This window comes from Seriola dumerili, unplaced genomic scaffold (assembly GCF_002260705.1).
Source record: "Seriola dumerili isolate Sdu_G_001 unplaced genomic scaffold, Sdu_1.0 BDQW01000011.1, whole genome shotgun sequence".
Lineage (NCBI taxonomy): Eukaryota > Metazoa > Chordata > Actinopteri > Carangiformes > Carangidae > Seriola > Seriola dumerili.
The window spans coordinates 5464111-5481257 of record NW_019174266.1 but is presented as its reverse complement, the minus strand read 5'-3'; the positions used below and the strand labels follow the sequence as shown (position 1 = coordinate 5481257).

The window sequence follows — 17147 nt, the reverse complement described above, 5'->3', positions numbered from 1 at the left end:
TTTGCTATTCAGAAAAGAGGGGAATGCCTGCTGACAAATGATGTGTAGCTGTATTAATTTGCTGTAAAAAAAATAAAATAAAAAAAAATTTCATCATTGTCATATTGTCCCATTTGCACACTACATGCTAATCCTGTAGTCTTTTCTCTCTGTACCCCCTATTCTGGGCCACCCTTGGGGGTAGCTTCTGAAGACTGCCTAACCATCCGTGCCTCCGAGGCTACAACATCTCCTTCTAAACGCTTTTGAACCAACAAACATTCCTCTGTTTCACCCCCCAGAATGTTCTAAAAAATCAACTTTTAAGTGTATATTCTCTTTGATGCAGCACACAGCGTGAGGCCGGGCCACTTGAAAGTTGCTGAGACAACATCTAATATTAATCACCATTGCTGTGTGTCTGTGTGGTGATATTGTGCATATTTTGGTGGTAGCGGCGGGTAATGTTAGGGTACAGTAAGGCATGTAACTCCACCTCAAGAGTATTCAGATGAAATCTAGATGTTGATTAAATAAGCAGACATACAGCCAGACTAACTCCAAACAACAGCTCACACATGTCTTCAATCTCAAGATCAAGGTTTTAAATATTGTAGCATGTCAGAAATATGTGACAGATGAAATGGGAGCCTGATAGCGTGAAAGCTTTAATTGTTGATTAATCTGGATTCATCTAAGGCATCGAAAGGGAACAGTGGAGTTTTTTTGTTCCCTAACAATAAAGAAAATCTTTAAAATCATCTGTCATCTTAAAAATCATGTTCAACAGTCATATCAAAATAAAAGCTTTTACAGACGAGTTGGAGACTGTCTGTGGTCTTCAATGTAATGCTGCAGTAGACAAGCTGTGTTTTGAGTCGAGGGTGCAAATTACAATTTGCCGTCACCATTTCTATCGCCCTGTTCACTTGAAAGTGAACCAAGTGGACAGCTCTAAACTGAAGTGTGAACACACCCAAAGACATATTGAGGACACAGCGGGAGGCAGTCACAGAGGCCACATTTAGAGGAAGTCTGGGATGCCTTTGTCTGCATTCATAGTGTAGTGTAAATGTCAGGATGTCCCCAGCACTACTAGGATTGCCTGTTTAACTTTTCAGTATGCTTTTATGAAGAAGCCGCCTCCATAACACACTCCCCTCCTCTGCATTTCTCTGCTTTGTTACTTGTATTTCTGCAATGATCCCTCCTGTGTGCAAACAGTGACGATATTCTTTTGTGCAGCCATATGTTGAATATATTATGAATGTTTTCTGTTCTTTCTGGCAGCAATCAAGGTTTACCATCTATAACTTCAAACCATCGTCTTTAAACCCACTTATCCCATGCAGGCTTGCAAGAAGCTGGAGCCTATCCCAGCTCATATTGTTTGAGGTCCACAGTCTATCACAGGGAGTCAAACTTTACCCACAGACAAAACCAAATATGAGAAGCAAAGTGAAATTCAACCACAAATGTTGACTTCGAGATGCATTTAAAATGTGTTTGAATTCCAGGTGTGAACTGCGGTCCATCCTCTGCTGGATCTAGATCAACACACAACGTGGGGGGAACAATGCTAGGACTGAACACTAAAGCTCTATAGCTTCTGTCCATCCACTCATACACTAATAAATGCACCACATTCACACCCACCTTCAGGAGATCATTGGAAAAGTCTTTCTGAGAAACTGCAATGGAAGACAACAAAGCTAACTCTCTCTCACCAAATTAGTCATGGAACATAGTGAACATCTCAGACTGATGATACAGCAGATATCATACAGCAGTTTCAGTCCGACATTGGTCATTGAAGTTGTGCTAACTGCTAGATCACGGTCCATTACCATCAATGAGCTTGCTGAGCTGGGTGCCTCCGGTGGTCTCGGCCGCCTCGCTCCTCCGGGATCCTTTCCGGTATCGGATCTTGTAGCCCGTGATCTCCCCGTTCTGGGCGTTAAGGGGAGGGGGCTGCCAGCGGAGCATGATGCTCTGAGGGGTGAAAATCAGGACAAGAGTCAGATGAGACAAAACGTAACGTTTGGCACATGCGGGACCATCTGCTTTCGGGCCGGCAGCTGTTAAGGTGACCTCGTGCTTTAGCAGGTAGCATCACACTTTCCCACAAACCTTGGCGTCGGCAAGTTGTGTGAACGCAACTCTGCAGGGTTTACTGTTCTGTTTGGCAGAGACGCTGTCTTACCTGTCCCTCCCATCCAACTGACAGTGGTGCAAATGGGAGGGCCCCGCAAAAACAAACACCCCTCTGAGCGTGGGTGACGCAGTGCAGACTGATGCGTTAGGAAGAAATAAACAGATTAATAATAGAAGGAGGTGTCCTGATGAGAGGGGTGTGTGGGTGGGTGTGTGTGTGTGCGCGCGCGCGCGTGTGTGGTCAGACTAACCCTGCCGAGACACAGAGACGAATGCAGGATTTTTGCTGGCGGGTCTACGCTGCTCTGTTGTGGGATTCATGCATCTGAGTTTTTGTGTGTGTGTTTAAAGAGATAGGTTGGGGGTAGCTCAGCGTGGGAGAAGAGTTAATTAACGCTTCCCCACTGTCACACTGAAGCACAAAAGCGTGAATACATGCACAGGGCACACACACGCTCCTCCCCAGCTGAGTTGAGGGAATTGCACAAATTAAATTTGTGTTAAGTGTGTTCAATTATTTCCATTTTTCTTATTACACTATCAGCGGTAACTTGCTATGTGTGTTGCTTTTTCTCCTTTCTTTTCCCTAATCATGAAAACCTGTTTAATTGACTTTTTGGCAAATCACAAGGGGAGGTGGGAAGCCAGATGCCAAAAGGAAAAATAAGATCACAAAACCATGACTTTCAAGTTTTCTTGCAGGTAAAAAAATGTGAGGTTCTGCTTGACAAGACCCAAAGAGGGGACTGAATATGAAATGCATGTTAATTAGTTTTCTTTCCAGTTCCATTTGACTGGGCACATCACATCGGCTAATTGCATAAATGCTTTGTATCTATAAATTATTGACTTAATGGCTGTTTACATTCAGAATTAAACACAATGACAACAGAGACAGAAAAAAAATAAATAGAAGACTAATTTTAATAATGTTTAGAAATAAAGAATGCCAGATGTTTGTTTTGCAGTTTTAAATTGGTTTGTGTGGCTCTAACTGGGGACGGACAGCTGGATGTAAACTATTCATTCAGAAAACAATCCTGCCCTTTCCACCGAGTGAGCCGTCTTTATTTTACTCTTAACATTAGCATGAGGGCTTTTTTTTTTTTCCCCCTCTTATCAAATCTCTGCTGAGTATCCCTCAGCATGGGTGGCCAGTTCTCACTCAAGCTGGGAGTGTGTGATAGGATTTTATATCAGTTTTTTTTCTTCTAGTCAGCTTTGACAGTTCTCTCTCACTCGGCATCGACCAGCAAAGGGCTAAAAATGTCGGCTGCTGTTTTCATAGTCTGCAGGCACCCTGAGGTTTCTTCTTCTTTTTCTGGTGCTCTCTGTTTGCACTTGCTGTCTCACGTGTCATGAGTGAGAAACATCTTTTGTAAAAAAAAAAAAAAAAAAAAAAAAAAATTTAATCCAATATCCGGGTGGAAATATACAATAAATACGCCTACAGCTCTCTTTTTGAAGATCAAATGGCTGAAAAGACAGGCAGCCGAGGCCAGTTTCCTGTTTAATCAGAAGCCTGTTTCGTAGCCTGCATCCACCTCGGCAGCCTTATTTTATCAAGAGGATCATGCAAGAAACACAGTATTTATAACTGTAATAAATCTGATTTGACAACAACACTTAAAAAAGAGTGTGAGACACCAGGAGTTGCCGCCTGGCTGTGAGAGATTTGATAGTTATCTCTCATCCAAAGAGAAATTCAATCGCGATAAAAGAAATCTCACTTTCTCACTTACCCTGTCAGCTAAAAAACATTGCTGAGATGGCTGTTACAAGGGTAGCTTTGTACATAGTGTCTCAATAAACCTTGATTTGACAATTTAAAGATCAAAAGACATCTAGACAGCTGTGATAGTTGGGCTAATTTGGTTGAATTTTTAGTTGAATTTCAAATGAGTGTTCAACTGTAAAGCAGAACTTGTTGAAATATTTACAATCTGCTGATCCAACAGGTATACGGAAGCTGCCATCCAAAAAATCGTACTTTTCAAAAACATTTTTAACCTGGTTTTCAACTGGATGTCTACACTTCTTTTGACCTGTAAACCACCCAATCAATCCTTCCTCAGATTCTTTGACCGATACCTTAACTACCTGGGGATCATTTCTGGCATGCCAATATCTTCCAGGATAATATTTTTTTCGTATCCATTTTAGATTTGAGCTTCGGGCTTCTTTGCCAGATCCTGTGCAGATGGAGAGTTATACAGAGGCTAAAACCTTCTGACAGGCAAGTCTCCTGGCGATGAGTGGATCGATGAAGGTTCACACACCCTCTTAACCAGCTGGGGCAACAGGCCTCTGACGTAGCTAATCACATAGAGAAACAGCAGTGTCCTGGCTTGCAGGCTGTGGATCTGTTCAACTGTTCGTCTGTGTGAGTTTGTGTATTTGGTGAAGCGGCTACATACACTGTACACGAGTCAGTGAGTTTAGTTGCATTTGTTGTTTCTATGTTGCACCTGAGAAACTGTGCGCAACAAACATGGATGCCTTTAGTTTCTCATGACAGAAAAATCCGGATCAGTTACAGGTTCTCCAAACTGTGGCATCCTGTTCAGTTCAGGCAATTAGGACTTACCTTTGAGTTCTGGACCTCCAGAGTGAGGTTTTGAGGAGGGCCGCTTGGTACTGTGAAACAAAAGAAAACAGACCATTTTTTTCAGTCTACAGCAAAACAGGACACAGAGACATGCGCTAAGAGAGCTAAAACAATTAGTCAGTTAAGGCAGATGCTATTTGCACCCAGGTGTCCGTAGCCAACGATGCTTTTTGCACCCAGGGTGGATAGTCAATGTAGCTATTTACACCTTGTTGTCTATAGTAATAGAACATATATAGCATATAGCAATATATGGCAGAGACAACTACCCAGGTGTCTGTAGCTAACAATGCTATTTGCACCTGAGGCGGATAGCCAATGTGGCTATTTACACGCAAGTTTTGTTGGACCACTTCATTAAATTACATGGGAGAAGACCTGGCAGAAAGGCTTTCTAACACGTGGTTAACGTGGTTTGTTTCCATGTTACTATTTTCACCCGGGTGCAAATAGACAATTAATGACAATTAGTCAATAATGTCACAAGCTAAAAGCAATCTCGGCAGATCTCTTCATTAAACCAACTGACCATCAGACAGGGTACGAACAATGATGTCCTCAGTGGAGACACCTGGACCGTGCTTGTTGTTGGCCACCACACGGAAACTGTATTCTGTGTTCTTCTTCAGCCCAGTCATGGTGTAGGACTGACCATCTATATCAATGTCCTGAAAGAGAGGGAGGAAGGACGAGAAACATTTACAAGCTAGTCTCTTTCAACTCTAAAAACAGGATTGTGTGACTACAAACACCTATTATTGTCTTCAACTCAAACGTCTAAGAAACATCAGATAAAGCAAAATGTATCATATTTTCACCTTCTCATCAATAAGTGACAATTCATTATGTAAAAACATGAAAATGGAATAAATGATGTAAAGCTTATATGAATAAGGTAAATGTTTTCACTACCATCAATACCTGCAAAATAAGATCAAACTAATTTGTGAGTATTTCACTGCTGACAGCGTGTTTGATAACCGCAGAAAAGCTGCTATTTAAGCATTCAAGTTTAATAATGGAAGTAAAAGGCTGTAAATAAGAACTTCCAATAGATTTAAAACACAAGCAATCTCTCATATGTGGTGATGCTACAAAATGTGATGCCTGCTTTCATCATTTCATCACACCAACATTTCAGTTGGTAATTCTGAGTAAAAATGTAATTTTCCACTGAGAAACAAATTATGCCTTCTGTGATTACGATTTTTTGCTTTACAAATTGGGCACGCTGGCCCGTGCCCAATTTGCATTCAGCTCTATGCTTGTGACATTTTGACTAAAAAGAGGCAAATTTGCGGATCTAACGTGAATCTAATCGTGCTTCCAGAGCCGTCCAATCACAACCTCTGAACTCCGGTCAGATGACGGCCTGTGACCACATCACCCTTCAAGAGGCATCATATGCTGTCCCTGACTTTCTCCCGTCATTTAATATTTCATGTCCCTTCTGCACTGTGTCTCTCTCTAACTTCATCTCTGTTCTGTCCCTTTCCTCCACCTCTTCTTTCTCTTTTTATCCTTCTCTTCATCTTCCCCGTTTTCCACCTCATCTCTGGCTCTCTTCTCCGGGGAGCTGAGGCATCATTACTCAGTGCGCTGGCTGACGTTTCATCCATTATCATATTAAAGGGTTTTTAATGCCTCACTGGCTTGCACACTGCTACTGCTGGGGCTGACTCAATATCTAAGCAGCTAGCTTTCACTCCTGTGACAGAGTTAGACCAGCAGAGAAGAACTGGGTGAATCCTATCTGCTTCCTTTTCACACAATATGTGTTTTTGTGTGAGATGTGTGAACAAGAGTGCGGCCAAAGAGCAGTACAAAGAGTCTTTTGGCAAATGACTAGGATCTTCTTACCTCATCACAATTTACATTAGAGAATGCAGTCATACACTTTTTTTTTTTAATCTAATGGACCCTGCAAAATCAAGCGTCAGCCACACACAGCACTTCTCCTTTCAAACTGCAAAGTGAGCGCTGAAACAAGGACATCAACAATATGTTTCTGTCCAACTTTTACATTTATTTCAAGAGAATTAAATATGTCACTGTCAATAGAATGGAGGCAAAACACACAACAAAACATTGTAATACAGGAAATATGTTTGACGGCAGCGTCAGTATCAAATTTAAAAAAAAAAATGAACATTACTTTGAAAGCGTATCCAGATGTTACTAACCATTTATTTCATTTCACTGGATACCTTTTCTCTTTTTTTTCATCCAGCTGAGTTTTTACTTTTTATTATTTTGTTTAATTTTAAAAGCTGATCTACAACTAAAGATAAAGATTAAAAAAATGATGATCGGGTCATGTTGGTGAGATTAGGAAAAAAAAACTTGAGCTACTCCAATACCTGAAACAAGTGACGTCAGATAATCTACTTTGGGATTTTTCTATTAATACATGAATAAAGCTGAGAGACTGGAGACATCCTCCAGCGATATCCTACCTCTTCATTGCCGACGCTTTTGTCTGTGTAGTACAACTTGTAGGTGAGGATCTCTCCGTTGCCAGTGAGAGGCTTGTCCCAGCTCAGAGAGACAGAGGTGGGCGAGTTCGACACAGCCAGCAGGTTTGGAGCAGGGCCGGGCACTTGGACTGATGAAAAACACGAAGCGGAAGAGAATTTAAAAAACCTTTAAATCTGACCACTTGCAACCAGAAGAAAAGAATTCAGTTAAGTAACGTCCAGTGATTCCTGCCAAACAATTTGGCTACTTCAAAGTCACATTTCCTTATGTTAGCAAGAGGTCAGATCACTCGCCGCAGCTCTCTGGAGACCAATCTGTCCCCTCTGGACTGGGCTGCCGGCCATCTTGACTTACTTGTTATCCTCATGACAAACAAACTGTAGGTGTTTCACGATAAAAACGTCAATGTGCATCTTGCATTCCTCCAGCATCTGCCTCTAGCTTATATTCAGCGTGGTTGACAGTTTATTTCATTGTGTCTGGCTAGTCAAGATAGCGGGCAGGATTAGACAGAGAGTGTATTACTGTGTAGCTGTGTATCAGCTTTATACTACGGCTGCTAGACAGCTCTATTTTGGTAAGATAAGCACAGAAGGGCAGATACGTCCATCTAGTGTGTTTAGCAATAGGGTATATCTTAAATTAAATGCTTACATAAACACAAGTAGCCGACATGGTACTTTGTTTGGAGTGAAAATTATCTAACAGCTTATAAAAACTTAACAAATGAGAACCTAAGCATACATTACTGTGTGTATATATATATATATATATATATATATGTATATATGAATTTATGAATTTATGTGAGCTTGTCCGACTACTTTATGTCCCCTTCACACCTGGAGACTAGACTATGGAGAAATAGAGCTATAATTCCTCCTACACTGTTCATCTGATGCAAATGTAAACACACTCAAATTCAAGCTGGCAGCCAGCAATTTAACCTCTAAGTAAACATTTCATTTCATATTATGCTGGAGGTCAGAGCCAACGTAATAAAATATGTATCATTGCCCTAATAATTTGTGACTGCGCTGTACACAGAACTCCCTGTGTCAGTGCATAAATGGACAGTGACATTTCCTGTTGTCTCTGTACTGTGCCACATTGGATTTAAAATGAAACAGAGACTACGAGGTTAAAGTGCTGGCTGTCAGACACAGATATATGTCTGTGCTGCACATATCTTGTGAGCTTTAGCTGCAGGTGTCCCTGACAGAACAGAGAAGCTCCCATTTGTCAGTGTGGACGGATGTTAGAGGTGTGTGTTTCCTGAGTTGTGCGTGTGCGTGTGCGTGTGTGTGTGCGTGTCCAGGTGTATTAAGCCCTCTCTCTGAGGAGAAGTGATACGGGTCAGCCGTGTGTGCACACACCCGGCACTCAGATGCAGGTCAACAGTTTAAGCTCCAATTCATAGCATGTTCTTACACTAAAAGTGCACACACACGACAGAGATATACTGCACAGGTACAGCCCGCCCTCACTGCTATCCCCATGGGTGGCTCGGCTCCTGCTGGCAGGCATTAAGGTGTAGTGTGTGTGTATTTGTGTGTGTGTGTGTGTGTTGTTCTGTCTGCCCTCCAACCAAGGACACGGTTAGAGAAACAGCAGCTGACCTAGAAAACGACAGTGACGGAGCTGTAGCTGAGCCAAGAGGTGAGGGACATCCACCCTGACAGTGTGCAGTGGGAAATCCCCTTCACAGCACTTTCAAATATGGGTGACACCGAGAGGAGCAGCCATGGGGAGCTTGCACACCCAAACACAAAGAGAAAGCACTTGGCCTCCTCTCCTCTCGATGATTCTTATGTGTCTTTCAGTCAAAATATTGTAATGAGCTTCTGTATAGCATCTCTGTACAGACTGGATGAGGGAATTATGTTAAAAAAAAAAAATCTGGAACGCTAATGTCAAACATTCCTCACTCAAGTAGGCACGGCTTAAAGCAGCGAACACACACACGAAACACACACAGAGGGCTTATACTACATGTTGGGGAGTAAACAAGAAGTGGCTTACAAGAAAACGCTGCCTCTCTCTGGTCTGCTGTTGGGTGGTCTGACTTAAAGCACAGCACTAAATAGCGTCCTCTATGTGCGTTAGCGTGTGTGTGTGTTTGGGGGGGGGGGCTCTGTTTGAAGTGAGCGTATGCTGTATGCGAGTGAATATTTGTTTGTGTGAATGTTTATTTGCACATTTGTGCGCTCCTTTTGAGTGCATCCTGTTTGCCTCAGTGTGCCAGTGTGAGCACATTTCCAACAAACTGGCTTGAGTTCGCTTTTATGTTTGTGCGTCCTGTTTACTGTGTACATATAAATTAACGTTTGTGAGTGTGTGTGTGTGTGTGTGTGTGAGTGTGTGAGTGTGTGTGTGCCTTTACCTTAAAACTGGGTGGCCACTTTGAGCGCTGTAGAGCTCTCTCCCTGGCCGTTGCTGTTGTGGGCCACAACCCTGAAGCGATATTTGGTGTCTGGCATGAGATTCTGGATGGTGACCTGCATCTCCCCTGGACGGCTGGTATTCACTACTCGCTCCCTGGTGTGGACAAACACGGACAAGCAACACAACATTTAAGGATTTCAGTGTGTCACATTTGCTGAATTTAGGTTGGTTAGAGTCAAATTTAGGGAACATTTCCAGTGGTATAATTGTTGGATACTTAATGAACTGTAGGACTGGCAGACAGTTAAATTATACAGTACATGCTTGTATATTGTAGTACTTATCAGTTAATCATTTAGTGATTAAAAGGTTATGAAATGAGGAAAACATTTCTTTCCAAGAACTCAAGGTGACATACTCAAATTGCTCGCTTTGTCCATTTAACATCTCAAATGTTTGAAATTTGCAGTGATTGAAAACAGGAACTCAGTAGAACTACACATTGAAGGAGGTGGAAGCATTTGGCATTTTAGCTTTTTAAATGTCTCAAATGAACTAATTTTCTAGTCAATCAGCTAATCAGTTAGTCAACAAATTGACTAAAGATGAGCATGTTAGCACTCATCTGTCTACAGTTGGTTTCAGACAAAGTAATGAGTGCTTAGCTGCGCTGATTCGTGTGCGCGGTGTGTGTACACTCCATTTCCTCATACAGTACAGTAACGTTTGCATCTACACATCAAGCACACGCTAAATCACTTCTGTTTAAGGCCATTTCTGAAACTTGCTTAAAGATGTTTTACAGTGGAAACACAAAAAGTGGCCAAAACACTAAAGACCAGTTGCAGACAAAAAAAAAAACTCAGCTTCTTGAATTTCCTGCTCAGTCATGTACAGTAAATCCTCCACACAAGAAGCTGGGAAGAATTTATCACAGGGCTACTTGAAAAAATGAAATTACAGTGTTTGAACTGATTTTTTTTTTTTTTTTTTTTTTTTCAAAATTAAAAAAGGTAATCCTTTAGGGAAGAAGTTTGTTTTTTAATTAATGAACACTTACTGCCATGATAAGAGCTCTAACTGCATTAATTAGATACTCTCGAATGGTCTTAGACTCCTGCACAGGCATGGTTGTATATTAGTACCTGTTGTTGATGCCAGTAGTAATGTGTGTATTTGTACCCTCCAGGCAGTACTACAGCACAGTGTGTGTACTACCTGCTCGTGCCCTCCTGGCTGTAGAAAACAGAGTAGGTTAACTCGTCTCCATGCGGTTCAGGTGGGGGGCGCCAGGTCAGCTTGATGAAGCGGGTGGAAACCAGTGAAGCCACGACGTCTCGGGGAGCAGAGGGGGTGGGCCCTGCTGGACTTGGCTACACCTCCGGAGCCTGGCGTTACATGGTCAGTAGTGTTAGGAGTCAGTGAGGGGGGAGGGAAGAGGGCAGGGCTACGTCTTTGGGTTGGGAGGAGGAGGAGGAGGAGGAGGAGGAGGAAGAGGAGGGAGCAGGGAGGGAGGGAGGGATGGTGGGATGGGTGAGGAGCCGGGGAGGGGCAGGAGACAGTGGTAGCGTTTGTGGTGGGGGTGGGGGTGGGGTGGGGGAATCGCACAGAGGCGTCCGAAAGGAACAGGTCGAGGAGGAGAGGTAAGGAGTGGGAATGGAAATGACAGTGAAACGAAAGGAAGGAAGGAAACAAAAAAAAGAAGAAAAAACAAAATAACAACAACGTAACAAAAAAAAGACTTTTGGCGTGACAAGGAACCACAGAAATAAAACACTTCTACTACACTCACAAAGCTGACAAATAAAAGCACAATACAAGGGGGACTACACATGCAAGTCTACACACAGCTCTCTAATGTAAGGGCAGTGGGAGCAGAACATAATGTCATACATTTCATAGACGGCTTTCCCGCCAATCATTTGTGATTAGAAATGATTGGTTTGCATTTTTTGTGACATTTTTATTAACTAAAAAACTGACTAGCATTCAATGGCAAACAAAGGTAGACAGTGTTTTGACAGGGACAATGCCACCTTGTAGCCCTTCAAATGCACACAAGAAAACCGTCTATGTGATCAAGAAATTAAACCGTTTTTATTTCAGACAGTGTAACAAGTGAGGAATAACCCAGCACCCCCACCCCCAAAAAGTTGTGTCTAGATTCTGTCAACTAACACACCATATGATTTTTTTTTTAAACACTTCTGCTGTCACATTCCTCAGCCTAGCCACAGAAATGTTTGTGATTTCAATTTTTTTTTTTTTCTTTTCTTTTTGGAGGAACAATCTGCGGTCAGGCTCAGCAAGATCTGCTTTCCATTTGTCTGGCAAGTGGGCAAAACAAAACCGTACGGAAAGAATGTCAGTATGTATGACATTTCCATTTGTTTGTAGGTCGGGGAAATTGACTGGAAGGTAAAGCTGAAATACACAAAAAGGAGCAGGGCAAGTGTAGAGTGCAAATAGCGTATTATTACTAGAGGAAGTGCGTTAAAATGCAGAACAGCCGCTGGCGTTCACGGCATGTGGACTAACTGCTAATTTGGCTTTCAATATTTGTCTACATTTCAAATTTCCAGAGTTCACTGACTTCTGTGATTGCAGTGATACAGAGAATTTGCTGGTATTTTCTTCCAAAGAATTACACGTTCCCAACGCACTTTTCTGTACATAAACTCTCACTCTGTCACTCACACGCACACACCGGCGTGCTCAAATAGATTTACACCAGGTGACTGATGTAGTCAGTCAAGATTTTTCCAGTGTTTGATAGTAAAAACAAAAAAAAAGGACCCCTTGGTTGTCTTGTCTGTATGTTTAGGATCATTGTTTAAAAAAATTGGGGAAGTCAATAACCTCGAAACAGCCTTGAAGCTGGAAGTCAGCACAAAATCACTGTTTCATCTCAAATCCCGCCGACTGGAATCGAGCCAGCAACAATAAAAACACATTTGTGGGCAATTTCTTTCTGACTGGCAGATGTAAATTTTTACCAGATGCTGCAACAATTATCCTCTTTAATACAGCCACACACACACCACACACACACACACATACCACACACAACAGAAAATTGCACAACATCTTTGGGTGTCTCACATCCACTGGCGAATGGGTTATTGCAACATCAACAACCATAACCAGGCTTCACAGGATTTAACAAAAGCTTGAAACCTCTTTGTGACTGAGAGAGCATGTAGTGAGAATAACAGCAATTACTGCCACAAATTATTCGTTCATCATTTCGCAATAATTATACATCCAAAAAAAAAAAATGCTAACAATACTAAATCTTAACATGTGGTTTCTGGGAAATGTAGACCCAAACGCTACTAGACATTAACTACTCATAACTGTTTACATTCTATGAGCCAAAGGCATCCTTGTCTGGCTCTCGTGTTTGTGTGGCAGCTTAGCAGACAGACAGAGAGGGAGCAGTACCCTAGGAGTCTGATTCAAACCCTTCAAATATAACAACTCTTCTATAATAGAAAGGCATGGTTGGCTTCATATGTGTATTTATAAGAGGACAGTTGGAATCAATTAACTGTTTTCCAGAAAACAACAAGAAAGGGGGGAAAAAAACACACACATAAACAAAGGCTAAAAAGCTTAAAACAAGAAAATCAATACTAGCACAAGTAGCAGGTAAAAGTAAGCGAGTGGAATGCTATTGGAAAAACTCTTGAAAATGGACACAGACTTCTGCTTGTTTATAGGCTGGATAAGCAGCACTACAGGATGAATATGTTTTGGCAGATTTTGACCCAAATTATGTAATCAACTATTCATTAGCAAGATAGGTATCACTAAATTCAGATGGAAGTAAAAAGACAAGACATAGAATTGAGATAAATCCAAGGAAAATCAGATATTGGCCCCTTTAAATTAAAGTTGCATAAAAGTGCTTGGCAGGCACATTCAGCAAAACAAAGAGTAAATAGGATTCTAATGAAAGCGGGTCTGTAACAAATGACTTTCACTTACTGAGTATAAAGATAATGATTAAGAATTTCGAAATTAAGTGAACAAACTGATTGTGCATCTAGGAGGAGTTTGGTGGACACATTCTCAATAACCAGAAGGGCCCTATAGCTCACAATAAAACATGTATGACCGCGCATCTACCATTAGTGTAACATTAAGAAAAGAGCTGACGGATCAGAAAATCAGATTTTCCCTGCAAAGCCCCTTTCCTTCTCTTAAAAGCGAATCAATACTCTAGCGACCAGCAAAAAGTAGGACAGTTTCCCGGATCTCCACAACATGTTTCATGTTTAGTCCCGTCGTGCATTGGTCTGGAGTCCGAGCCTCTCCTGTTGATTGAGACAGAACGTAGTCAAGTCAATGTTTTCAACATGTTAGTGTAGACCGTTCTTCAGAAACAAACCCAACCTTTATCTTTTGTTGGCTGTGTTGCTAGAGAAATACTGCACTGTTAGCAGGGGAAGTTTTAAGTGCCCTGTTCAGGGAAAAAAAGAGAGCAGATAAAGGTTGTAGTGCTTACCTACAGAGGAAGGGCTTCTCAGAGGTCAGAGGGAATTTACCTGAAAGTGGCACTGGAAACAGGGCACACCTGTCTCCTGACACTTTGTTTGCCCTTGCCCGGTTGGCGAATCTCAGACAAAGGCGCTGACGATGTCTTCTCTCTTTGAAGCAGTAAGGGACACACACCGGTGGTAAGAAAAAATAATCCTGAAATCAGTGTCAGGTCAGAGTAAGAGAAAACCGTTTGCATTTGTGGGATAGGCAAAGGGAGGCATATTAAAAACCATTTAGATTGTAGTTGTCCCATCTACGTACACCTTGTCAGCTGTAGGTAATTGAATGCTGAGGCAGTTTCGGTGTCTTCTGAACAATCTGTCCTTGTACAATGCATGCCTAGTGATTGTTAGCAGAAGAGGTGCGCCTCCACTGCCACTGCCAACTCTAATTCTAGTGATTAATATGTCATTAGTCTCTGTGCCAGAGTGTAATGAATGGCTGGCATTAAGGCTTAACGAGGAAGGTTACCTAGATCTGCATAATAACTCTGGGTAGGCAATACGCAAAACAGTCAGGAAAGACATGCAAAAGCAAACGCATTCATCTTAATATTCAAACGAGTAAAGCCGTTTCTGAAATTTAAATATAATCGGAGTAAGCGTTAAAGTTCGATTAAAGACTATCATATAAACTTTTATCTTGTGTTGCTCAACTCTATAACCTATTGCTGTGGTCCCCTGTGAGCGTAGCTTGTAAAGTTTGCCGCCAAAGTACTTTTTTCATCATCCTGGTCTGAGCCCACGATAAGAGAGCCTACCTCACTGGCTCAGACTATGCAACCCACCAAAAGAGCATAAATCTATCTGAAATGCAGATATCAGCCAAGGCGCCCACAGCACTGCACTACAGATAGCCTTAAGAGAAAATTCAGCAGGCCATGCCAGGCTTCTCGCTAATGGATTTTTCAGACTAGTTTCCATGTTAATGTGTTCGGTAATGATGACTATCATAAGAGACGGATCCAGCACAATGCTATGGATCCATTATGAGTCAGGTACTTTTTATCTGCCATAGAAAAGAAGAATGAGAAGAGCAAGAAATGACATACACCCAAAAGGCAGGGAAACTAGAGCCTTCTAAGAAAAACCAACACAAAGAAGACGCCAATTCAAACTGCCATCTTTGTCATGTTTCCAGCGAAACGCAATAGGCGGCACGATGGGAAAACGTATGATATAACTGCAGCGGCCAATCTCTGGGTTTGTGCGGTTGAAGTTGCATGATTAGATTTCTTTCTGAACGAGACTAAAAATGTATTGAGACAATTATTTCATTAAATGTGAGGTGATGTAAGTAACAACAACTAACTTCAATTGCTTCCTCACGGGTTCTCAAGTACCGAGGAGGCTGCATTCAGACCCTTCATGTAAAAAAAAAAAAAGTGTCAAAAATATAGGAAGAGTTTGCCTGATGACTCAATGTATATTGTAAGAGGAGAGTTTTTTTTGTTTCCAAAAAAGAAAATACTAGCACAACAAGTCAAGCACCGGTTAGCGCACCACGACAAGACAAGATTTCTCCTTATTTATATTTCTACTGTACAGCACTGAAACAAAACTTAACAGAATGAATCCTTTTTTACGAGATTTATAATTTATGTATTTCAATATTCATTAGGAGATAGGTAATCAGTAATAATCCAAATGGAAGTGAAAAAGAAAAGACGAGTAAAATCACAGGAAATCAGGTTTCATTATGGTTGCATAAAAGTTGCTGCAGGCAAATTCAAGCATAAAACAATAAATAAACAGGATTTTCTCTGAAAGAAGGTCTGTAATTTAAAAATTAGTTTCATTACTCGAGATAAAGATATTGAAAATTACAATTTCAACACTTCTTCGATTAATGTAGTGGAAACAATTTGTTCCATTAGGCAACCGCTGCAACTGTGATGTTTTTTTTCCCCCCTTACATGTTGTTCCTCTCGCTTCCTTTTCAAAGATAAGACTGAAAGATGAGCAAGCCTGACCAGCTCATGGAACATCTTGAAGCACGCTCCTACGCCCAGAAAGGAAACTGTAGTCAGAACGAAAGAAAATGTTTCGACGAATGAAAAGTGAGAAGTGAGGAGTGAACAGTGGGAGCGAGAGAAAAAGGCTGCCAAGCATGGAGTTTTTTTCTTCTTCCTCTTCAGTTGGTTTGAGTACCATGTAACAACAATAACAAATTCCCATTTTATAACAAACATTTTCAACACCTACAAATGCTATACAAGCAATACTACATAAATGAAAACCAATTATAAAACAATAAAAAAAAAAATCTGAGTACATCATCAACAAAAGAAAGAAACATAAAATTTGCTTTGTGCGCAGGGAAAATAATAAAACCCTCTGCTCAATTTCACCGCAAGGGACAGGCTTGTTTAGGGATATAAGCCTCGTTGTGGGACATTTTCTGCACTCTGCATTGTTGTTCAGACACCTTATCAGCTGTGCGCGAGGGGAAACTGCAGAGATACAAGTATCAGATTGCTGAGGGGTGGGAGCGTATCAGTTAACTGCACACATTCTCTCTGGCTGTGAATTGCGAGAGCAGTCCGAGATGTAAAGTGCAGCTCCAACCTCGACAAAGGCTTAAACTGACAAGGTTGTTCACCACTGACATAATCCAGCAAGAAAAAAAAAAAAATAAGTCTTTGTGTCTCAAACTTGATATCTCTGAAAAATTTCAAAAGCATCTCCTTAGATTCCTCCTTTCACTTCTAGGTGCATGTTTACAACGGTCAAAAAAATATTTTGAAATCTGGCAGCGTTCCCGGGAGTAGAAATAGAGCTTTTTTTAATTAAAAGAAAAAACATGGAAATCTCAAAAATGTACGAATTTTCTCCCTTTAATCTACACGTCTTTAGCGTGAAATCTTTTCTGGAACAAGATTTTTAGATTGATGATGAATGATACTGATGATGAGGCCAGATGGGACACATCAAAAGTCAGCAATTAAGAGGAAATAACTTTTTGGTGGTCAGCGCTTACACGTGTCATGCCTCAGAAT

The 17147-nt window shown here is 41.3% G+C and overlaps 1 protein-coding gene across 1 annotated transcript in view; it reads right to left on the bottom strand.

The window, feature by feature from the left end:
* The window catches only part of neo1 (neogenin 1), a 160132-nt gene that overhangs the window by 20400 nt on the left and 122585 nt on the right, over positions 1–17147 (bottom strand). The window contains 5 exon segments of the mRNA XM_022748600.1: positions 1827–1971; positions 4721–4770; positions 5271–5409; positions 7198–7346; positions 9603–9757. Of these exon segments, the coding sequence (XP_022604321.1) occupies positions 1827–1971; positions 4721–4770; positions 5271–5409; positions 7198–7346; positions 9603–9757 (638 nt within the window).